Source organism: Brachyistius frenatus, unplaced genomic scaffold, assembly GCF_029030835.1.
Source record: "Brachyistius frenatus isolate BFR_SWC_R1_liver_20210118 unplaced genomic scaffold, ASM2903083v1 Contig_12, whole genome shotgun sequence".
In the NCBI taxonomy this organism is placed as follows: Eukaryota; Metazoa; Chordata; class Actinopteri; family Embiotocidae; genus Brachyistius; species Brachyistius frenatus.
In genome coordinates, this window is record NW_027210611.1 from 4084754 (window position 1) to 4107999 (window position 23246).

General features: G+C 40.1%; 2 protein-coding genes across 3 annotated transcripts; one reads left to right on the forward strand and one right to left on the reverse strand.

The window, feature by feature from the left end:
- Positions 1-668: 668 nt before the first annotated feature.
- Positions 669-11253, reverse strand: LOC138617172 (retinitis pigmentosa 1-like 1 protein). The gene is made up of 5 exons (XM_069691924.1): positions 10585-11253; positions 7928-8087; positions 7858-7865; positions 6004-7267; positions 669-5589 (listed from the first exon to the last, which is right to left on the reverse strand). Exons 1-5 carry the CDS (start codon positions 11251-11253, stop codon positions 782-784), a joined length of 6909 nt encoding a protein of 2302 aa, XP_069548025.1. The 3' UTR covers positions 669-781.
- A 4434-nt stretch (positions 11254-15687) lies between these two features.
- Positions 15688-21957, forward strand: tcea1 (transcription elongation factor A (SII), 1). 2 transcript variants are annotated; one of them, XM_069692313.1, is made up of 10 exons: positions 15688-15988; positions 17381-17443; positions 17530-17635; positions 18658-18757; positions 18921-19066; positions 19147-19203; positions 19549-19703; positions 19809-19955; positions 20134-20205; positions 21536-21957. In XM_069692313.1, the coding sequence occupies exons 1-10, from the start codon at positions 15914-15916 to the stop codon at positions 21542-21544; spliced, it is 930 nt and encodes a 309-aa protein (XP_069548414.1). In that variant the 5' UTR covers positions 15688-15913; the 3' UTR covers positions 21545-21957. The 2 variants fall into 2 exon arrangements, with proteins under 2 accessions (XP_069548414.1, XP_069548413.1); XM_069692312.1 differs by having other exon boundaries at positions 15691-15988; positions 18918-19066.
- The last annotated feature ends 1289 nt before the right edge of the window (positions 21958-23246 follow it).

A 23246-nucleotide genomic window follows, 5' to 3' on the forward strand; every position in this document is an offset into this window, starting at 1 on the left:
ACTTTGTTTTTGCTCTGTTTCTGGTATCCACCAGCTCCTGAGGGAAATATCTGGTACTTTAGTTGACCCCTATGTCTCTCATTTTGGAGCATAAATCTGGGTAACAGAGGCAACCATCAGTTTATAGTCAACCAGTAATGTTTGAAAAACCCAGAGTGTTGTTTAAAGGCTCTTCTGCAGAATCCCCAAAGACTCCTCTAAACAATAGGGATGAAAATATATACTGAATAATAAAATACTTTTTTAATCATTTCCCACATTGCAACACAGTTTTATATCGAGGTAGCTAAGTGAAACTGACTTTCAATTAATGAAGGGATTTTGATTTTAAATCACCTCTTAATAAGTTGACATAGCCTTTTGTCAAAATCCTGTCTAATGAAATAAACATGTATTCACATTCTTGATGAAATGAAATGAGCAACAAAATAAAAGCAATACAGGCAATAAAATCTGCTTTCTTTGGCAGATACAGTCATTTCTCTGATGTATTGTTACTACATTCAAGAAGAAACGGATGACTTGTGGTAACACTGAAGTTATTGTGTGTAAACGTAGATTTTTGACCATATTCAAACCTAAATAAGAGGCACAACTCTCACCAGTCACCACACACATCTGAAGGTCTGGTGAGGCTGCAAAAAGGTTTGTGTTCATGGATACTTAACAATTACAATAAAACTTTTCTAGTTGCATCACAAAAAAATAGCCACAGTCAAGACTAACAGCACAACGTGCACAATCTTGTGTGTATATATCTGTGAAATATGATGTCCTGCTTTCATAGTATGGGGCAGTACTGTCCACATCTCACTTGTAGAGTGTCCAGTGAGTCCTGTGCTTGCAGTGCACTCCCTCCCCCAGTAGATGTCCTTCTTGACTGCGCCATGGCTGAGGACTCACCCTCGGGATGCACTTTCCTGTCTGGGATTTTAAACTCAACCGATGCAAATGAAGACGTGCTGCCGTTTTTGTTCGACCAAGTCTTGGAGGTATCGATAGGTGACACCCTGATGCCTCCTCGGCACAAGTCCTTTCTCACACTTTTGACACTGGCATTATCCAAGAAGGGGTCCGAGTCACTTCCGTGTGGCATGTTGAAGTAGTTGCACTTTGGAGTGGGAGGCTTCGCCAACTCCTCGAGCTCTGACGAGGATATGGCCGCAAGGGGGTTGGTCAGATAATGAGGCGAATCCTCGCTCGTGTTCTCCTGATCCGTGTCTACGGACGTGCTATCCAAATTATTGTACATCCCCAGGGACACCGGAGGAGATTTTCTTATGAGATGGTTCTCTTTTAGGAGCCATCTACCTTTTTCAATCAAAACCCCATCACTTAAGCCTTTTTCTGAGGAAAAAGAAATGCGCTGTACAGGATGTGTGGTGGCTTCGGCCTCCGCTTTTAATGAGCTTGCAGCACTGAAATAAGACAGATCCTCCTTTGAGGCTTTAGAGCCTGAGTCATTAGAAGAAAAACTCCCAGCGCTTTTTAATTTGGTACCCTGCAAGTTTTCTGAATTACTACAAATGAACAATTTAGAGTTGACCTGCTTCACATGTGTTCTCTCAGTCCTGCGCGCTGAACGAGTGTAGGCTGGGGAAGGTTTCCATGAAGCCTCCTCTCCGCTCTCTGAGAGAATATCTAGAGAATCCTGAGTTTTATATCCACCGCTCTCTGACGTTTCTGGTCTGTAATCAGATAACTCAGACGTGCTGGGGCTCGGGAGGCATTTAAAACCATACGAACTATCCTGTCTCTTTGGAATCGCAGTGGATTGTAAGACTCGAGTGTTTTCTGGCTCTAACCGAATATTCCCCCGAGTGTCGAATGTGAATGTAAGTGAGGAAGACTGGAGGGCGTTGTTCACAAAGTCCAGTAGCTCCTGTGATATTTCCACTGGATGGAATAAACTGTTGCTATTTTTCTCACACCGCTCCGCTCCTTCATCTGATTCGAGTTCATTGACAGTGTCTTTACCGTTGTCATCCTCACACTGATTCTCAGGGGAAGATTTGGTTGGCGATTCAGTCTTCTGTTCTTCACTTGAGACCATTTCTAGAACGTTTTTACAATCCGTGTCAGACTGTTCTTCTTCCTCTATGTATTTATCACTTTCTTCTTCGTCAACATCCTCACCATCTTCCTCCTCCTCTTCCATGATCTGCTCTTTCTCTTTTTCATTTCCCTCAACATCTTTTTCTTCTTCCTTCTCTGTCTCCTCAGTAATTGCACCTGTTTCCTCTTCCTCCTCACTTATATTTTCTACCTCCTCTTCCTCATAACTCTCTTCAATAACTTCCCACATATCCTTCTCCTCTTTCTGCATGTCAGTATCTTCCTCCGTTTCCTCCTCTACATCCGTATTAAAACGATCTGACTCTTCATCTTCCTCCTCCTCTTTCATTATCTGCCGTTTCTCTTTTTCATTTTCATTTCCCACAACATCTTTTTCTTCTTCCTTCTCTGTCTCCTCAGTAACTGCATCTGTTTCCTCTTCCTCCTCACTTATATTTTCTACCTCCTCTTCCTCATAACTCTCTTCAATAACTTCCCTTATATCCTTCTCCTCTTTCTGCACATCAGTATCTTCCTCCGCTTCCTCCTCTACATCTGCATTAAAACTATCTGACTCTTCATCTTCCTCCTCCTCTTCCATTATCTGCTCTATCTCTTTTTCATTTCCCTCAACATCTTGTTCTTCTTCCTTCTCTGTCTCCTCAGTAACTGCACCTGTTTCCTCTTCCTCCTCACTTATATTTTCTACCTCCTCTTCCTCATAACTCTCTTCAATAACTTCCCTTATATCCTTCTCCTCTTTCTGCACATCAGTATCTTCTTCCGCTTCGTCCTCTACATCCGCATTAAAACTATCTGACTCTTCATCTTCCTCCTCCTCTTCCATTATCTGCTCTTTCTCTTTTTCATTTTCATTTCCCTCAACATCTTTTTCTTCTTCCTTCTCTGTCTCCTCAGTAACTGCACCTGTTTCCTCTTCCTCCTCACTTATATTTTCTACCTCCTCTTCCTCATAACTCTCTTCAATAACTTCCCACATATCCTTCTCCTCTTTCTGCACATCAGTATCTTCCTCCGCTTCGTCCTCTACATCCGCATTAAAACTATCTGACTCTTCATCTTCCTCCTCCTCTTCCATTATCTGCTCTTTCTCTTTTTCATTTTCATTTCCCTCAACATCTTTTTCTTCTTCCTTCTCTGTCTCCTCAGTAACTACACTTGTTTCCTCTTCCTCTTCCTCACTGATATGTACCACCTCCTCTTCCTCATAACTCTCTTCAATAACTTCCCACATATCCTTCTCCTCTTTCTGCACATCAGTATCTTCCTCCGCTTCGTCCTCTACATCCGCATTAAAACTATCTGACTCTTCATCTTCCTCCTCCTCTTCCATTATCTGCTCTTTCTCTTTTTCATTTTCATTTCCCTCAACATCTTTTTCTTCTTCCTTCTCTGTCTCCTCAGTAACTGCACCTGTTTCCTCTTCCTCCTCCTCACTGATATTTTCCACCTCCTCTTCCTCATAACTCTCTTCAATAACTTCCCTTATATCCTTCTCCTCTTTCTGCACATCAGTATCTTCCTCCGCTTCGTCCTCTACATCCGCATTAAAACTATCTGACTCTTCATCTTCCTCCTCCTCTTCCATTATCTGCTCTTTCTCTTTTTCATTTTCATTTCCCTCAACATCTTTTTCTTCTTCCTTCTCTGTCTCCTCAGTAACTGCACCTGTTTCCTCTTCCTCCTCCTCACTGATATTTTCCACCTCCTCTTCCTCATAACTCTCTTCAATAACTTCCCTTATATCCTTCTCCTCTTTCTGCACGTCAGTATCTTCCTCCGCTTCATCCTCTACATCCGCATTAAAACTATCTGACTCTTCATCTTTGTCCTCCTCCTCCACTTCTTCATGTATAGTTTCTACTTCCTCCTTTTCATCTGTCTCCTCTGTATTTTCATCCACTTCTTCTTCTCCTCTTTTCTCCTTACTAATATCCTCCACTTGTGTCTCCTCAGTTTCCCCTTCCTCACTGTGTTCTTCCTCATCTGCCTCTTGTTCAACCTCGTCTTTTATATCCTCTTCGTATTCTGTCTCCTCAGCCCCCTCTCTCTCGTCTGTCTCTTCGACACTATCATATTCTCTTGCCTCCTCATCCAATAATCCTTCCTCTGACTCCTCAGCCACTTCTTTCTCTCCTAATCTAGCCCTCCATTCTTCTTCATCCACCGCCCTTTCCTCTTCTTTCTCAATATATTCCTCGACACTTCCAGGATCTATCTGTTTTGTATCTACATTTTCCTGGTCTGACTTTGTCATTGTCTTTGCTTGTTGGGTATAAAGGGATTGAATTTCATCAAGCTCTGCTGATTGCTCTGTTTCATCTCTGCATTGATTAAGAAATTGCTCCACATCTTCCTCTGAGTCTGACTGGTTTTTCTCAGTCTCTACAATTGTGCTCTCCTCCAGGGGGTAAAAACTTTTAACCTGTTGGAACGTCGAAGTAATCTCTGCTCTGAGGTCTTGCGGCATATTCAGCTCCTCCATCAGGTCATTGATGCCCAATTGCTGTTCCTCAAATACGTCAGTGCCGCCTTCAGAGACGACGTCCAGTGCAAACTCAGTTTCTGAGAACTTGGGAGAAAGAGGTTCACTTTCAAGCCTTTCCCTCAGAATCTGGAAATCCTTCCAGCGTGCTCTGAATTGAGAGGTTGCTTTGTCTTGTAAATCAGAAAGACTTGCCTTCTGTTCCTCCTCATCATCAATGACAGAAATTTTCTGCAGGGATTCTATCATTAACATGGCCTCTGAGGTGGTCCTCGATTGGCTGGCTTCTCCTACTTCGTCTTTCAGGCTGTCTCTCAGAGTCATCACCGACAAGAACGAAAGGAAGGCTTTACACGATGAGCCAAACACTGAGGCTACTTGTGTTTGGAAATCAGGAAGGCTGGTGGACTTCTCAAGATTGGATGTTGTGTTGATGTCAGATGCTCTTCTGATATTCTGAATCGATGAACAAATTTTCCGCAAGACAGGTTTTATCTTCGCTTTAGGGTTCAAAATGCTGGATGACGCCTCGCCATCATCGACTGAACCAATGACCTCGGCAGATTTGTGTTGCCTCAGCATGTTCTCCTGCTGTTCAGCATCACGTCTGACATTTGGCATGGAAACGCACAATCCTCGTATTTTCATTTCAGTATTCAGCAGAGCTGGCCCTTCAGGGAAAAGAGGGACTGATAGACAAGATGTGTATTTATTGACTGCATCACTGGTAGATGCATAATATTCATCTAAATTAGTGTTGGATTCAGTCTTTTCATCTGACTCAGAATCACCGCCTATCAGAAACACAACCTTGGACCGAGGTTCTGCTCCATCTGTATCTCCCTCCACTACATATGGCACTGGGTCTGGGCTGACTTTCTCCAACCAGTTCTCGACATACTGGTGGATTTCGGAAGGCGAAGGGTTGAGAGAAGGCATGGAAACACTCTCCCTCAGCTCTGAGGTGTTTTTGGGTGGCATTAGTCGGTTTTCCATCATGGCTTTTGGCTTGCTATTTCTTCTTTTGCCTGGCAAAAGTGATTTTTTGTTATGTAAAATGTCTGACATGTTCTTTTTCATTTGAGGCCTTCCAGTTGAAGTATTTTCATTATGGTCATTATATTTAGCAGCCGAGTCATTCATGCTTTGTCTCACGGGTTGTGTTTTTTTCAGTTGTTCGGTACTAACTAATAAGGCCGAGTCCTTCCTGGGCATCTTTTCATCTTTAACTGATCTCTTAAAATGAGGCATTTCTACCTTCTTCTCTACTCTTTGACTTTTTTGACCATTTTTAGCACGTTCTAATGAATTCAAACTATTTTTTCCCAGGCTAGCATCACTGCTAAGCTTGTCAGCAGATGAACTTTTGCTGTTTTTTGAGGGCCTAATTAATTCCTTTGTTTTTTTATCTAAACCGTTTATTGAAGGTAAACTCCTCTGACTCCTAGCAGGCCTAAACACCTTTTTCTTCATTACACTTTTAGCAGTGTTGTTTTTTTCTAATTCCTTCTGAATTTCTGGGTTTGTCGCCGTTTCAATTCCGTTCTCGGTATGCGCAGGCAGATTGTTTGTAATATCGTATGCCGGAGATAGTGGCTCTGATGACAGTGATAACATCTCCTCTTTCTGTCTTTGCAGTAAGTCAGCAGTGGGTGGCTGCCAGCTACAATCTATATCACAATCATTACTAGAGGAAAGAGGCCCTGATTCGATGGACGGTTGACTTTCTGGCAAAGGAGTGGAGCTATGTAAAGGACCGCTGTCTGCACTGCAATCTGTATTTGCCACATAGTTGTCATAGCAGCCTTGACTCTCATAAATGTGCATCACAGTCTCTGTAATCTCCATCCCGTTATTCTGGATCTGAAGGACCTCCGCTACTCCTGATGACCTCATGGAGGAGTTGATGCGTTTCTTGCTCGCTCCTGCAGACACTGTTTTTCGAGGTTTTGGGATTGGTTTGTTGCTGCTGCTGCTGCTGCTGTGTTTGACGACGCAATATCCCTCAGTTGTCTCACCGTGAGCGGCCCTCTCCATGTAGGAATAATGTCCAAGGGTGCTCTCTTGAACCCCCAACTCTGTAACCATTGTCACGCTCTCAACAGACACCTTCTTGTTAACATGCCGAGGACCTGGAGTAGGAGTGCGTTTGAGACTTTTGGTTTTTCCCGAAGTTGTAGAAGTGTAACCTTCATGTATTCGCTCATCATCAAAGCCCACTGCCTTTTCATCTCCAGCAGGATAGTTCTTTTCTTTGGTTTCATCCTCACTCATACGAGAGGAGTCTTTGGCAACGGCATTGTTTGAATCAGGTGAGCTGTTGGCTGACCCAGAAATAGAGGCATGAACCGTCCTCTTGGTAAGGTTAAGGCTGGAGCGGCTGAGCGTGGTAGTCCAATGGAGCATCTCCTCTTCCTTAATGGTCAGACGAACTTTCATCTCCACTGTCATGGTGCCGTCTTGATTCACTCGGAACGACTTTTCGATGTCGTCATCCTGAGGTACGACGCAAGAATGATGGCCATTGTCTACCCTCCCATTTCCACACGTCTCCGCTGACGTGTGATGGTGGTCGAACGATGCATTGTGGTGGTTCAGGCAGCTGTTCGTGCTTTCATTTTGAGACTTGTTTATCTGGTTGACAATATATCTCTCTGATGACAAGGAGAAGTTCCTTGAGCCTCTTCCACTCGAGAGAGATTTGTTCTTCGCTTTGGTTGGCAATGATGAAAATACAGGAGGGGAATAAAACGAGAGAAACAATTACTTCGGAACAAATGTCATGTAGTTTTTATATTGGTTTGATGGAACTACCTAAAGAAATAATTCAGCATTATGAGAAATATGGTATGAGAAGTTTTACCACTCTTAAATTTGTCTTTTAAAAATTAAGCTTTAGCCAGCAGCAGATTAGCTTGGTCAGTTAAATAGTTTTAGAGTTGATGGAGAAAATTCAGGTATCTCCAAACCAGGTCAGACAGAACCAAAACTATCTCAAGAGGTAAGGGAATTACTCTGTTTTTTGACAATTATAGTAAACTGAAACTTTAACAAGGAGTAACTACTGAATTTCACATATAAATAATACTGTAGGATCATCATAGATAAACAAAAGTGATGACATTGTTCTGTCTTTTAGCTATTGTATCTCTCTGATCACCAACTACTTAAAGATAAACTTAATTGGATGACAGCAATGTGTGCCAACAGTAAAATCCTCCATCTGTCTCTTAAGTTTTCATTGTTTTGACTTTTACATGCATTTACCATTTCTGACTATGTTGTCCTCAGAATACCTGACACACTTCTTAAATTTTAGAGTACAACACACTTCACAGTCTACCAGTTAGACTTATTAACACTTACGTGCTCCAAGTTGCAACACCGATGGTTCCACAGTGTCCACGAACATGGCTTGTGCCATCTGGCCCGTTCCGTGAAAACTGTGGCTTCCTAATCTGAATGGCTCGTTGCCCGCTGCCACCACGACTCCAGAGCACAAGATAAGCGTGGCAAGACCATCAACCTGAAAGAGGAACAAAAACAAGTTTAAAACGTAAGGAGCGTCAAAGTCAAAGGAAGCAACAGGGTTTTCTTTAAGTTCAATAATAGTTACTGTGAACTGGTCACTGTATATGTAGTCACTGTAAATACACTCCTGAACTTTACCTTTAAAAATTAAAAATGTAGTTTGCAAAGCCACTTACAATTTGCATGAACGACAGTGCAAACCAGTGATTACATCTTATAAGTTTGCAATGATGGATGTATTTTAAGTTTGTTTAAGGACATGTGGGATAACAGAGGTATGACTCACTAGGAAGCAGATATTTTGATGGCACCTCTTAATACTTTCTTGGAAGACTTAGATCAAGCATAATCACAGGGGAAAAGCCCTGATCTTTTACCTCTGAAATATTCATGACAACGAAAATAAAGCCCAAAAACAAACCTCTAAAAATTATTTTATAAAATCTATATATCAGTTCTCTGCAGCTATCATGTCCTTCTTGGTGGCATCTAAATCTTTATGATTCTATCATTTTCTAAAATTGATTTTGTGTGGCGTGACGATTAGATTAAAGGAAAGTTTGAGTATTTACAATTGTGTGACCACAGGAAAGACTCCATATACTAATAGAATCACGTAATACAGCCGAAAACTCTGAACAGGTGAAGTTGTGCATTTGGAGTTGAGATAGTTTTTTCCTAGATGTAGAGTGATCTGCCACAGGTAAAAGGGTGATTGTCAAAGTAAAGAAATGGTGGAAAAACACTTTCTTGTTGCGTGTTTGCTTCTGTCTGCCGTCAGCTTTTATAAGCCTTACATTTAAGACTATCCGATTTGAGTGAACCGGACGTATCCTTGCTTAATATAGCCTTCGGTGTCCTGATAAAGGAAGTAAGTTAACGACAACATCAGAAATCCCAAGAACTGAGATGGCTTGGTGTTAATTAAATTAAAAAGTGACAAATGACTTGAATACTTAAAGACATTGAATCGAAACTTTGTTTTCCAATATCTAAACCTGTGTCCCTGTACTAATATTAAATTTATCTTATGGTATATGCCAAGTATTTGTAAAAATATAAATAAATTGTTTATAATATCTAACTCTGTCAGTAAAAATATTTGGAATGACTCACCTTTATTTAAGATTTAGATGCCACCAAGAAGGACATGATAGCTGCAGAGAACTGATATATAGATTTTATAAAATAATTTTTAGAGGTTTGTTTTTGGGCTTTATTTTCGTTGTCATGAATATTTCAGAGGTAAAAGATCAGGGCTTTTCCCCTGTGATTATGCTTGATCTAAGTCTTCCAAGAAAGTATTAAGAGGTGCCATCAAAATATCTGCTTCCTAGTGAGTCATACCTCTGTTATCCCACATGTCCTTAAACAAACTTAAAATACATCCATCATCCTGCGAGGCAGTTACATGAATTTATCTAATCAAACGGGATTCAGAGTGACGAACCCTCCCATCATGTAAAACTACCCTTAAAATGTAGCTACTGAGTAGCTAGGAGAGCAAAAATACTCGTAGGTGTGTTTTCAAAACGTGTGTGAAGTTCAGTTACTCATCATTCATTCATTTCTCCCTTGTCAACCTCCTAACCCAACAGGTGGGCGAGGGAGGCGAGGGTGTAAGTAAACCGTCCTCTGCAGCTCCAGTACAATAAACTGTACTCACTAAACCACAGCAATTTATGAGTCATCCAATCAAACCTGAAGGACTAGATTTAAATCCCTCGTACTTGTTTTCATTTGAAAATATGTCACATTACTGAAGCTATTCTGCCCTCTAACTTGTTGTCGGTTAGTTTAGCTCGGCATAAAGACGGGACAAAGGTAAAAACACATAGCCTAGCTGTGTACAAGGGTAAACAAATTAGTCTACTGCCCCATCTAAAGCTTACTACTGAACCATCATCATTTCATGTGTGCTAGTGTCACGATTGTTGCCTCACCTTGGCATGAAAAGTAAGGTGTTATAGATTAAGCCATCCCAAAGGTTTCAGAAAAAAATACTTGGTTAAAGTTAGGTACAGAAGCTACTTGGTTGGGGCGACGAAAAGGTATCTTTAAAAAAATAAATCCACGTCACATTCCCTTAGACTCGAACCCTTGTCTCCTGAGCTCCATCCAACTGTCCCAACGTAGGTAGGTAGGTAGGTAGGTATATACTTTATTACCTACATCTAGTACCTTCATCCTTTGTACTTTGTCCAATTACCTCTGTCACATGATCTCCTTCTTTGACCCTGGTCATGCGTGTGTGTGTGTGTGTACTTATTACGGCTAGGTGAGGCCAAACGTGACATTGGCACGATAACTTTTTGTGGACTTTGGCACAATATTGGGGTCATTAAACACACTGCTTAATTAAATGCATGCTTCGCTATCCCTGCTGGTACATATTTGCAAATATAAGGACACCAGGTTAAGATAACACTTCAACCATTTCACAGCCCTATTGATCGACAATCATTCCAATTTTCAGTTTTCCAACCACTTACTCTTCTGCCATCTGTAGAGTAGAGTTTCAGCACTGGGAACGCCATTATCTGGGACAGGTAATCCAACAAAGCATCAAATGTTGGTGCCGTTCTTCTCTGCAGCACAATTGTGCGTTTAACAGTGGGTTCTCTGTTCTTGATGACCACAAGCCTCCTTGGTGTCCGTACTGCCACCCTCTCAGTGACCCTTGCTGGCCTGTTGGCGACTTCATTCCTTCTGCTAAAATGACCAAATCTGACTCCTTGATGCCTTCGTCGCCCTGCACTGAATGGTCTCGTGGTATTCCAAGGTACCTGCCGCCGGTTCACTTCTTCCATATTTAGTGGCTTCACCTTTTTCTGATCAGAACACACATAATTTCCTCCATCATGTAAGTCATCCAAAGCCTTCACCAGATGAGTTCCTCGAGGGGTGGTGATGGTCCTCACTCCAAACGGCAGAGGCACTTTCTTGGACAGAGCATCCAGTAGACCATCAAATGTCTTGAAGGTGCGGGCATTGATGACCATCCGGTGCCCAGTGAATTTATAGTCACCGCTTTTGTAGAAGCACACTCTTTTAGAAGCTGACGGATCAGAGATGGTCTGAGGGGGGCGGGAGGGCAATGTCTGGCCACTGCCCGTGGACAATCCTTGGACAGGGGCATCCAGGACAGGTGTGTTGCTCATATTGTAGTGTAGTTGTGGCTGGAAAGAAAGAACGGAGAGGGATGCTCAGATGTTAGACGGAGTTTCACTTTCCCTATAATGTACACATGTATACAATCACATTGGACTTAAGGTATACCCAGTTTATTACTTCGATATTCAGGTTTTTCTTGTTTAGATCAAGCCAACATGTGTTAATGGTGCCTGTGGGATAAACGGAAATAGGTAAATCCTTATTCCTGGTAAAAGAGTTTATTCTGAGCAGCCTTAATGCAAAACGGATTTTCCATTCTGTCCTGTCTGGATTTAAAAGAACTATCTTATTACCATTAAGTGAGAAGATAGACTGTACACTATTTAGTCCGTTGATATCTTTTTCAGAAAGAGACCAAATATCACGTGGTCATTCTTGTATTTTCTCCTAAAAAGTAAGTATCATCCTAAAATCCTGCATTGAAAGCAGCCCTATACAAATGACATAACTAAATTGACATACCAATTATTGTATTATTCATTGTTAAATCAAACCCACCTAATGCTGCAGTTCTTCTGAAGTCGGATGTGAAACTGAATCAAATTAATTGGCATAATTACAGACGACCACATTTCATCTTTTACTGGGAGTTGTTCCTCAGTGGGTTATAAGAGGTTGTTTTTTTTCATTGTGCCATAAGTAAAATAAAGTAGACATACATGAAGCAGATGCACAACATAATTCTTTTTTCTTTTTTTTTACTCGGTAAATGCTGTATTGCATTATTCGGTAAGGCTATGCTGTTATTTAGTATGAATGGGGTGAGGTATGAATGGGGTGGACAACATAATAGAAACACCCGGTTTATTTAATGAAACACGGTTTAACATTAATTACCCTAAAAAAAATAACCAGAAAACATAAACATATGTTGTACATTAAAAGATAACTTATTTACATCTTTAGAGCAAAGGGCTGTTGTTGTTTAGTATATTGAGAGAACATGGACAATCTGTGGAACAATGTCATAAATACATTGTAATTCACCACATTTAAACTAATATCCCATAAACAGTACTGTGAACAAGTCTAAGTCAATGTAGACACAGGCCTCAATCATATACACTAATCAGACAAATCACAACTTGTAGGTAAAAAAAAAAATCTAGCTGACCTACAACCAAACATGTTGATTAATGTAATGGTAAAACAAAAAAGGCTTACCGTACAGCTCACATTTCACCTTAATCATAACGGGTAAAACAACAGAAAGTGTGCATCTGTTACTCCTCCGAGCGCTGGTCAAAGCCTCTCAGCAGCATTCGAAGGCTATTTTTGGACGTCCAACATCACGGCCAATTTGCCTAATCTTTGCTCACACTTAATCAGCATTTCAAGATAAGGTGACAAAAGGAGACCCAGAGGAACTGTGCCATAGCAGACTAGAAATGTATACTTGTATTTGTGTGGCATTCAAGAATCTCTTACGAGTGTATTTTCCTTAGGGCCTGGGACATTAATATTATTTGTTCAAAACGGCTAAATTTGTATCATCTCTTATGTATCCTGCAGAAAATCTCAATAAAAAAAAATTAAAATAAAAAAGAAAGAAATTCAGAAGTCTTCTCTTCACATGCACTAAAAAAATAAAAAAAAATAAAAAAAACAAACAAGCAAGAAACCCACTGAGGGGATGAATGGATGATTAAGTAAAAGGCTTAGTAGGTGCCAGGATAAGCAATCCAAGGGGAAGCGGGTTAGTGAAAGTTCATGAAAGTAATGAATATTATTCCATCTTTACTGCTCCCAACAGATACCACAGGTGGCTGGGACTAGTTCTAATTTGCAAGCAGCCTCCTTAATCAGATTTAAGAGGTCTTGGCCTAATCTGGATTAGGTTAAAGTTTCTGAGCACTTGCTGGCAGCGTGAGGCAGAATAAGGTCTTTAGGGAGCACTTTTACCTCACAGCAGGTAATGGAAATCCACCATCAGATCTTAGAACACACGGTTCATCAGTATTCGGACCTGTCGAGTTTCCTGCTGTGTGTTATTGGTACAAAAATAATCATAACGTTGGAAAATCCGCTGCTTTGCTTGCAAACTGGGAAGGTTGACACATTACATTCATAGGAACATGTCGTGTAGTAGACTTTGAATTTTGGCCTTTTAAACCGTGGCTAATTGCATCAGGAGATGAGAGGTGTGTTACTGTACTGCAGTGGACGGACAGCCATGCCAGTTACCAACTGTCCCTGACTGATAGGAGCTGCTAATTCCTCCCATCAACATGTGCAGTGTCCTGGATGATGGGGGAGGGATTTGTGTTCAAAGGAGGTCCTGTTCAGGTCACACAAAGACAATAAATAACCCTTTATATTATTTGTTCAGAGAGTGATTGATCATAAAATAAAAGTGCGATTAATATTTTTTCAGGCGCGTTACTATTACCTCTTGCTTAAAAACAGTATGGATTTCTGTTAGAAAAATTACTCAGAGGCTTGGTTCAAAATCAAACACATCGGACATTTATTCTTGCAAGAAGGAACACATACATGCACCCTCAAAGAGAGGTGTCCAGCAAAAAGGGGGGGGCCTTCCCTCCTCTGTAGGTCAGCTTTTATACAGTGGGACAAACAGTAGATCATCACACCCATTCCCTTTGTACCTGCTTTTGTATGGTAATACAGAGTTGGTTGTAGGGCACAGGGGAGTCGTCAATTAGATGCGGAAAGAATCACTTGTAAATAAGACAGAAAACAAAGGAAACTTTTCGGGGCCTGCTTGACAAAGAGCCAGAATGCAAACAAGAGGAAGAGACAAATCTTTCCTTTCCATCATATCCCTCCTGTTTATACAAAGTATAACATAACATGTACATAAAAAGGAAAAAAACAAAAGAATCTTTCCATCATATAAAATAATTTTTCTATCAATTTGCCACAGTATTTGACCATTTGGTGATACTGTATTTTTTATTCACTGTAATTACCAGCGTACTACATTTTTCCTTGGTTAAATTATTTAAATCATTTGCGATGATTTCCTTACCTTCAATCACATGCTGATATGTTTGGATTAGGAAGATCCAAATTAGTGAGTCAATCAGTGCTACATCAGTGCAGTATAAGATCAACAGTGTGGCGTCACTGTGGCCTGGATCCTTACTCAAAGGTCACTGGTTTCATTTTTGCCTTCATCAAAAGCCAGAGTCCAACCAAAGGCTCCCTGAACAAGACAGAAACTCTTTAATGGACTTTTAATTACACTCAATGATACATTGTTAATTGCTGTTTGGAGCAAAACTAACACACACTGTATATTGATCTGTTTAATTTAAAGAATAAAATTGTAAACGGCACCAAACTGACAACATAACTGTCAAAACAAAAACCTAAATCCCTGGTTATCGTCTTTTTGGCTTAAAATGAAGCCATGTACAGTTGCGATTCATTGTCAGCAGTTTCCCATGTCCGCTCAGTCCTGCAGAATATGATGGATTTTTATTTTTCTTGTTTTTTGATTTGATCTTCAAATGAATTTACCTCCTTAGTCCCATGAAAGTTATTTAATGGATTATCTGAAAAAATACATATAACTCTGCATTGATGTTTTTTCTTTCTCCTCTGAGATATCCTGTGACGCCTTATAGGGATCCTAAACTGGAAATGGTATTTTCAGTTTGTGACAATACTTGGGCTTCAACTTGTTCTTATTTTTCTACTGATTATCTTAACTATTTTCAAGTCAAGTATCAGTATTGTCATTATAACAACAGTTACTATTAGTAATAAATAGATATTTATAAAAAAAAAAAAAAAAAAAAAAATCTGAGTCTGAGTTCAAAGCCACTGTGTAATACTTGCTTGGTAACACTTCTCAAGTGTGTAGTTGGTAATTGAAGAGAAAATAGTGATCCACGTCCTATGGCAATTTCTGAGAGCTCCAATTAATATTTTACAATTGGTTTCTTCACCTCCAAAATTCTATTTAGTACTTCAACTGACTTTTAATAAGAACAAATATTACATTTGAGAAGCTTAAGTCTTTGGATTTGGGCATTTTTGCCTAATTAATTAGTTAAAATAATCATTATTTCTATGCTTTTTGATTTTCTGTCAGTGGACTTATCAATCAATCAATCAGTACTTTGTATAGGCTCTGGATAGCAACCATACGAGTAAGTCTTTTAAGCGTATCCAAGAGAAGAACCAGCCATATTTGTTTGAAAAGTTGAATGGTCTTCAGCAACAGTCTCTTGTTGAACCAAGATCCAAGTGGTACTTTGGCGCTCTCTATCGACAGTCTGCGATACTGACAAAAAAAAATGCAGGCTTTGTGTTGGTAGCAGGAGAATAGATATTTGTACAGAACTTTACAAAGTATAGATTTCAATTGAGGTGCTCTTAAAAACGTAGTCTGATGACGACTACGCCTAAATGACAGTTCCAGGTGTGTGTGTGTGTGTGTGGGGGGGATCTCTGGCTCAGAGCTCGATTCATTCCCCTTGATCCCCCGTCTCGTGCCATCATCATCTAGTTGGGTCTGCTACACAGCGTAGGGGCCAGTGTGCGGTCCCGGTCCGCCAAGTAGACGCCGCCGCCGCCGTCACCGCTTTGACTCCAGCGGCGTGGTCTTTTGTCGCTAATTTTCTTTCCGGTTCGCTCCAAATACATTTTTTTTTTCACTGCACCGAAATCAAGTCCAACATGGGCAAAAAGGAGGAAGAGGAGATCATCAGAATTGCGAAGAAGATGGATAAAATGGCGCAGAAGAAAAACGGGGTGAGATGACTTGAGAGGAGCGGGGACTTGAACGGTTTACCTTGCCCCGCCGGCTCAGCCGACCCGGGCTTGATGTCGATGCGTTTTGAGTTTCACTCCTTTGTCAAACGCAATTCTGCATCTGTCTGTCATTTCACCAGAGTCCCGGTTCAACCATTCAGATCGCCAGTTAGCTCCGCGGCTAATACGCCTGCAGTTTATCAGAGCTAGCAGGTCTGTTTATGTTCTATGGGTTGCTAGGAGTTAGCTACCTAGCATCTGCTAGCTTTGTGCCTCGCATTTTGTAAATTGTCAGTTTTAGATTTTTATTTTTTATTTTTTTAAATGGCTTCGCGTCGCATCCTTAAGTACATTGGAGTAAAATAAAAAAAAAGGTACCCCGTCACTCTTCTGGTGTAAGCGGTGTTTGGGGAGGGGGGGGGGGGATTGTTTTTAGCGGCTAGGTAGCTAACCCATGTTGTGTTTACGGTTAGCCGCCTAGCTTCTGTAACTACTACGTTAATGAACGCGCGTGTGTTGTATCAACTCATTTATCGATTATTTTCCTCCCCAGTTATTCATTTGGTTTTAAAATGTCAGAAGATAATGAGGAGAAAAAAAAAAAAAAAAGTTTTGTTTTTTTTACAAATTTATGGAGCTCAAAGTAAAAAACTTGGGAAAGCACCAAATCATCACAACGATTAAACTGTTGTTGTTTTTTTTACAATTTCTCTTATTTATGGTTGTAGAATAGTTGTTTGCCAATTGACTTAATTAAATGTGTTGGTGTTTCCCCCTTTTAAACATAAATGTTGAACACTTACAACCACATATCGGTTGTTGTTGTTTTTTTTTGCCCGAATAATAACTTGTTTATAAATCTTTGAGGGCTCAGTTTAGTCCAGCTCACTTGCATCTGAAATATGTCTGCAGTAACTCCATGAAGAATATTGCAGTATCTGTTATACTGATGCAGTAGATGTTATCTAGTATTGATGGAGCAGCTCGGGGTTTGGGGAGGCTGACATGCTCTATACTTTCGAGACTAAAGCTTATAACTTGGCTTTAAGATGAAGCTTAGAGTTAGTGCAGACTTTAATGACTTTGAACCCTCACCTCGCTCTCCGGGCGTTGAACACGAGTGCATGTCGTTTTACCATTTCCGTTAATACTGACATTAAATTGGTATTGATATTTCTGTTCTGAAATTGATATTTTAATGACGTTGTTCTTTGTTTTTGTTTGCCACAAATGTTATTTTTAAGATGTATTGGGACTATGTACCATGGTGATTTTACACTATAAATTTTTTTTTTTTTTTTTTAAACCTGTTGAATTGAATTACTTAGTGTGTGAGATGGGTTAAAATGCACATACCTAAAACATCCTCCCTCCCTCCCCTCTCCTCTGCAGGCAGGGGCTTTGGATCTATTGAAGGAGCTGCGCAGTGTCCCCATGACTTTGGAGCTGCTTCAGGTATCTTCGCTCACTTGTTCTGAGGCCTTACTGTGGACACAAGCAGCGCTGAAACTCCCAGGCTCTGACACAATGTCTCTCCACAGTCTACCAGAATTGGGATGTCCGTTAATGCCATCCGTAAGCAAAGCACAGACGAGGAGGTGACGTCCCTAGCCAAGTCTTTGATCAAGTCGTGGAAGAAGCTTCTGGGTGATTATCATTTTTCGATGATAACCATACTTAAAATTGTGTGATTTACCGGAGAGATTTTTGCGTGACTCAAGCTGCCTCATTTTATCAAAGCCAATCAAGGTATGTTTTTTTTTTGTTTGTTTTTTATGGGCAACCTGTAATCATAATGAAGCCAAAGCCAGTTTTACATGTTTTTTTTTTTTTTTTTTTTTGTAACACATTGCACTCCAGGTGCACCAGCTGTCAAAAATATATTGTGGCTCTTTATTTAACATTTGCTGACACCTATTCTCAACCCACGGCGTTGAGTAAGTGAGCTGTTCAGCAGCACAAACAAATGAGCAGCAGCCAGCAGTTTCAGTCCAGATTTCAGTGAAGACTTCTCACCAATAGCAAGCATCAGCCAGAAAAGGTCAGAGATAAAAAAATAAATAAATTGGTTTATGAGGTTAAATCTACGCGTGTGCAGGAGGTTAAATTTTACTTTTATGCAATGCAGGGGATTATATTCAAATCTCCTCCATTTTCATTTGGTTTTCACCACAAATGCTTTATTACTGTATTAACTTCATGTGCAATTTTCAATTACCAAATTACTAAACCGACACATATCGCTTATAATACCGTGTCAGCTTTTAAAGTCATCATGCTTCAACTTCAGTGATATTTTACAGCTGGATTTCAAAGTTTCTTCTTTTGTGAAAACACTAATGCATATTTGCATATGCTGGTTTGATTCTTGGACCATTGTTACATACCTCCCCCTCTCTCCTCGTGTTTAACATGGATAAATCTTTAAGAAAAGATCCACGCTGACAATTCTGTCTCCACAGATATCATAAAGAAACACGTAACACTATTAAAAAAAAAAAAACGTTGAAGGCTTTTTTTCTTCTTTTTTTTTTTTTTTTTTTTGTAACACAGCGCTCTTCAGCTGTCAGGTCAATGAAAATGTTGACGTTTCTAACTTTGCTGTCATTTGTAACAGTCTCACTTAGTTCATATTGATGCCTACTTGATTTCTATCACTTGCGCTCCAGATGAGCCTGGAGGTGATAAATCTTCAGATGAGAAAAGGAAAGAGCAAACAACGCCTGTAGTTTCTCCCTCACAGGGAAGCCCGGAGGCAAAAGAAGAAAGGTAAGGAGAAAAAAAAAAAAAACATCGCTTTTATATACGTTTAGCATCGTTGACCATTTGAATGAAGAAATGGAAATACATTTTCTATACTTTTGAAGTTTTGTTTTCAAATGTGTTTTGCTTCGTTAACTGATTATAAAGTCTGTTATTCCTCCCACAGCAGCTCCAGCAGTAATTCCAGCAGCAAGAGCGAACCCACCGAAGTTGCTCCCAACACGTTAATCAACACCTTCCCTCGTGCCCCGGGCACCTCGGACTCGATCAGGCTCAAGTGCAGAGAGATGCTGGCCAATGCTCTGCAGACTGGAGGTACCAGACTCGCCTATTATTGTTTTACTCATGGTTTCTCCACTCGTTTTGTCCACCCTCTGATATTTTGTCTTTTTCAGATGATCATATTGCTATTGGTGGTGATTGTGACGAACTTGGAGCACAAATTGAGGAATATATCCTTTACACCGAATGCGTTTCAAGTTGATGCTTGTATTTTTTTCAGGATGTCATGAGATTCTGGAAATTGTTACTACGTTTTCAGTGACTAGCGTTTGTTTGAATACCAAACATGTGAAGAATTGATCAATTTAAGAAGCTAAAAACAAAGAATCGTAATCATGATTGGTAAATGATTAATCATTTATTGAAACGGAATAATGAACCTGTTAATCCACTGAATGTATCAACACGAACACCTTAAAGGCCGGATTGTCCGTGTAGTTTTAGGTCTTGCTTTTTGTAATTAGGCATGAAAAAAAATATCATTGACAGAATTGAATTCTTTGACTTGCCATCACGCATCTTCCAAGAGTTTAAGAACACAGACATGAAATACAAGAACCGTGTGCGGAGCCGGATTTCAAATCTGAAAGATGTGAAGAACCCTAATTTAAGGAGGACTGTGCTATGCGGGAGTGTAACCCCCGAGCGGATGGCTAAGATGACTGCAGAGGTCTGTTGGCTGTTGATGGACTCGATACTCGATCATACGTTTTACTTTCTTGTTTCAACGTAAACGGGTTTAAATTTGTTTACTAAAAGAGTTTCTGCTGCGTAGGAAATGGCCAGCGACGAGTTAAAAGAAATGAGGAAGAATTTGACCAAAGAGGCTGTCAGGGACCACCAGATGGCCACCACTGGAGGCACTCAGACGGATCTATTTACCTGTGGCAAATGCAAGGGGAAGTGCTGCACCTACACACAGGTAGAGTTTGCCATTTGTGGTAGCCTATATGCTTGATGGCAAAAATTAGTGTGCATGTAAAATGGGTGTATTCTGCGATTAGGTTACTATTCCATGACTTAAATAGACTAATGAATGACGTTGATAATTTAATTTATTGGAAAAAATGGTTTATTCTTATTTCTTTTGTCATTCCCAGGTTCAAACTCGCAGTGCTGATGAGCCAATGACCACATTTGTCTTCTGCAATGAGTGCGGAAATAGATGGAAGGTATGTGTCCTACTGCAGGTTTTCTTCACGCAATCTTTGAAGCCATTATCCCGTAGACTTCCATCACTTATCCGACTTTAGCTTGTCCTCCTGAAGTACAACCATTTCATTTAGCTGACGCTTTTATCCAAAGCGACTTACAACACCTAGGGTTCAGCGTCTTGCTCAAGGACACTTAGGCATGTGGACAGGAGGAGCTGGGGATCGAACCACCAACCTTCCGATTAGTGTGCAACCCACTGTACCGACTGAGCTACAGCCTTCCCATCGACCATCGACAGTTTTCAAAGTTTTAGGTTCAAAACTCCAGTCTGGTCTCTGTCCACCTTCGATGCAGACTGTTAACCTGCATTTACATTCTAAACCACCCGCCATGTTGAGCATATCAATGTTTTATGAGTTTGGGGATCTTGATGAAGGACATACCATACAAACACAATCTGCCTGTTGTGGTTTTATGGTATGTCATAACATTCTCTGAGAAAAGAGAGGACAAAAATCTAATGTGGTTGATTTGCGGGGGAGGCTGTGGCTCAGTCGGTAGAGTGGGCTGCACACCAATCACAAGGCTGGTGGCTCAATCCCCAGCTCCTCCCGTCCACGTCCCCGAGCAAGACACCGAACCCCAAATTGCTCCCGATGGTGTGCTGTAAGTCCCCTTATATAAAAGCATCAGCTGAATGAAATGTAATAATTTGTTGATGGAATTTCTTTCTTGCCCGCAAATGATAATAATTTGATGGTAATGAGTCACCACTTCCAAACATGGATTTATTGACATCATTAATCAGATGACCAAATATAAATGGTCAAAGGATACACACACACTAGAGTTCTCGAGTCTGTCGTATGATAAACATTTAGATGCATTTTGAATAAATAACTGAAATGAAGCAAAGAAAATAACTGCAACTTCCTTCGCCAAAACCAGCTAGCTTCTACTCCATTCAGACCAACACAGGATGTGGATTAAACCTTCTTCGGGGTCTGCCTGTCTTATCAGCGTCGCAGCGAGTTGATTTTTGCATGAATGGGGTCCGTGGTGACGACGTGGGTTTGACTTATATCTGACATGAACGTGCACCACCGATTGAATGCGTTTGCAATGCTTCACATTGTTCAACGCTCTAAAAGCACGCCTTAATTTGCGGTCATCTTTTTCAATTTACTGAATCGATATTTGGTTTTAAATTGAGACCAATAATTGAAATCAAATTACAAGTTTAGCAAAGCCTCACGACTATACTTTTGAGCTGCTTTTTAGTGACATGATCTTTAGCGACCAAATATTTTAATATCTGGGTATTCATTTGTGGGTTTTGTGTCCTAGTTCTGCTGAATCTGCACGCCTCATCGACGGCACTCTGACAAGTAGCAAAACTCCCGGACCAGGTTGTGTCTATCTATCTGCAACAGATTGGAGCTTCGTATTCTGTGGTACATGGTACACAACAATGCCATGCAACAATGCCACTGCAGTTACCGTTTGAATAAATACCTTGTTCATAGATTGAGCTCATTGCCAGTTCCCCAATGCCCCTCCACCTCAAAATCTTTTACTATTGTTATTAGTTGTTTCTCACTGTCAAATATATGCGATCGATCTTGTCTCATTCTCTTTTATCTGCATTTTTTATATGTAGTTTTAACACTTTGGACAATGTTGTTTTGCTTTCCCCTCACAACATTGCGTTGTTTTATTTAATTTCCCAATAAAGTGTAATCCATTTGATTAAAAAGAAGTGCTTTTCACTAGTTGTCTTTTATGATGCGCCTTCAGTCTCTTCTGGTTATGTAAATCTTTAACATTATACTAATGCAATTACGGATCTGAGAGCACAAACATTTTGTGTGTGTGTGTGTGTGTGTGTGTGTGTCGGGGAGTATATGTTTGTAATTGGTGGAATATTCATCACATCAAAGTAAATGCTGATGTGTGCATATTAATCTGCCCAGTGACAGGATAATGTCATTGGCTGGACCAGGGACGATGCACAATTGTTTCCTCTTTCCTCATGTTTTTTTTTTTTTTTTTTTTCAATGGCCAGGTGCAACCACTCTGTGTTGTTGAGCTGTTGTGCTGCCTTGCTGTCACACAAACTGACCAGTTATACAAGATTAAGACAGTTTTAATCATTTAAAAATTTTGATAGTGAGAAAGACGTGTTGATCAAAATGTTGTCTAATACCTACTCATTTAACACAAGAACAAGTGTGCAACATGATTTTTCTAATTCTGTTCATGTTAACTGCCTAACTTCACCTGTTTGTGTGTATTATCTAGGGTCAGCTTCTTGATGAAGTAGATGTACCTCACGTATTTCACAAACAACATAAACTGAATTGTAAATTTCTTCACCTGGACTCACCTGATGGACCAGTTTGTTAAAATACAAACTAACGTGCTTATTTTCTCTTATTTTTCTCAAATCTTTTTTTTATTTTTTATTATGAACTGTTGGATAGTCACATTTCTTGAGACCTCTGACGAAATGAAACACATTACTCTTAGGTTGAACTGCACATAATTCAGACATGTACAAAAAGGGCTTATATGGATATCTTTTAAAAGTACACTGCAATTTACAACTGCTCCATTACAACTAAAAGCCATGCATTAAAATATTCTACTAATGTAAATGAACAGAATAATTATTTGACCAAATTTATTTCCGTGTATGCAGTGGAAGCATTGATGTCTGAGCAGCATTCGCCTGTTAAAAGTTGCCACGGTGGAGTTAGTTTTAGGAAGGTATATTTCATGCTTGTAGGGTTTCGGGAATCTCTGAAGTATCACAATATAGATGTGAAAGATCATGAGATGGATTTTATCTTTTGGCTGAACCTTGTTTAAATGAAACCTTCTCAAAAGGTAATAAAGGGAAATGTGATAAGAGCAAAAACTATAAAAAAAAAAAAATCAAAATGCCATGCCTAAAGGTTGGACACATACAGTATATTGTATTTTCTAATGTTAACATGTGTTTTTATGCCGGAACAGCCGAGGCCGGAGTTTCTGTGAATTGAGTTTGAGCGTACGT

What these genes read in the sequence shown, in the direction of transcription:
- LOC138617172 (XM_069691924.1), bottom strand. Translation starts at nt 11,253, where the DNA reads ATGAGCAACACACCTGTCCTGGATGCCCCTGTCCAAGGATTGTCCACG. An exon ending in ACTCTACAGATGGCAGAAGA is followed by an intron (nt 8,088 to 10,584) that starts GTAAGTGGTTGG and finishes TTCCTCTTTCAG; the next exon opens with GTTGATGGTCTTGCCACGCT. An exon ending in GGTGTTTAGGCCTGCTAGGA is followed by an intron (nt 5,590 to 6,003) that starts GTCAGAGGAGTT and finishes CACTTTTGCCAG; the next exon opens with GCAAAAGAAGAAATAGCAAG.
- tcea1 (XM_069692312.1), top strand. Translation starts at nt 15,914, where the DNA reads ATGGGCAAAAAGGAGGAAGAGGAGATCATCAGAATTGCGAAGAAGATG. An exon ending in TGGCGCAGAAGAAAAACGGG is followed by an intron (nt 15,989 to 17,380) that starts GTGAGATGACTT and finishes TCTCCTCTGCAG; the next exon opens with GCAGGGGCTTTGGATCTATT. An exon ending in TGGAGCACAAATTGAGGAAT is followed by an intron (nt 19,204 to 19,548) that starts ATATCCTTTACA and finishes ACTTGCCATCAC; the next exon opens with GCATCTTCCAAGAGTTTAAG.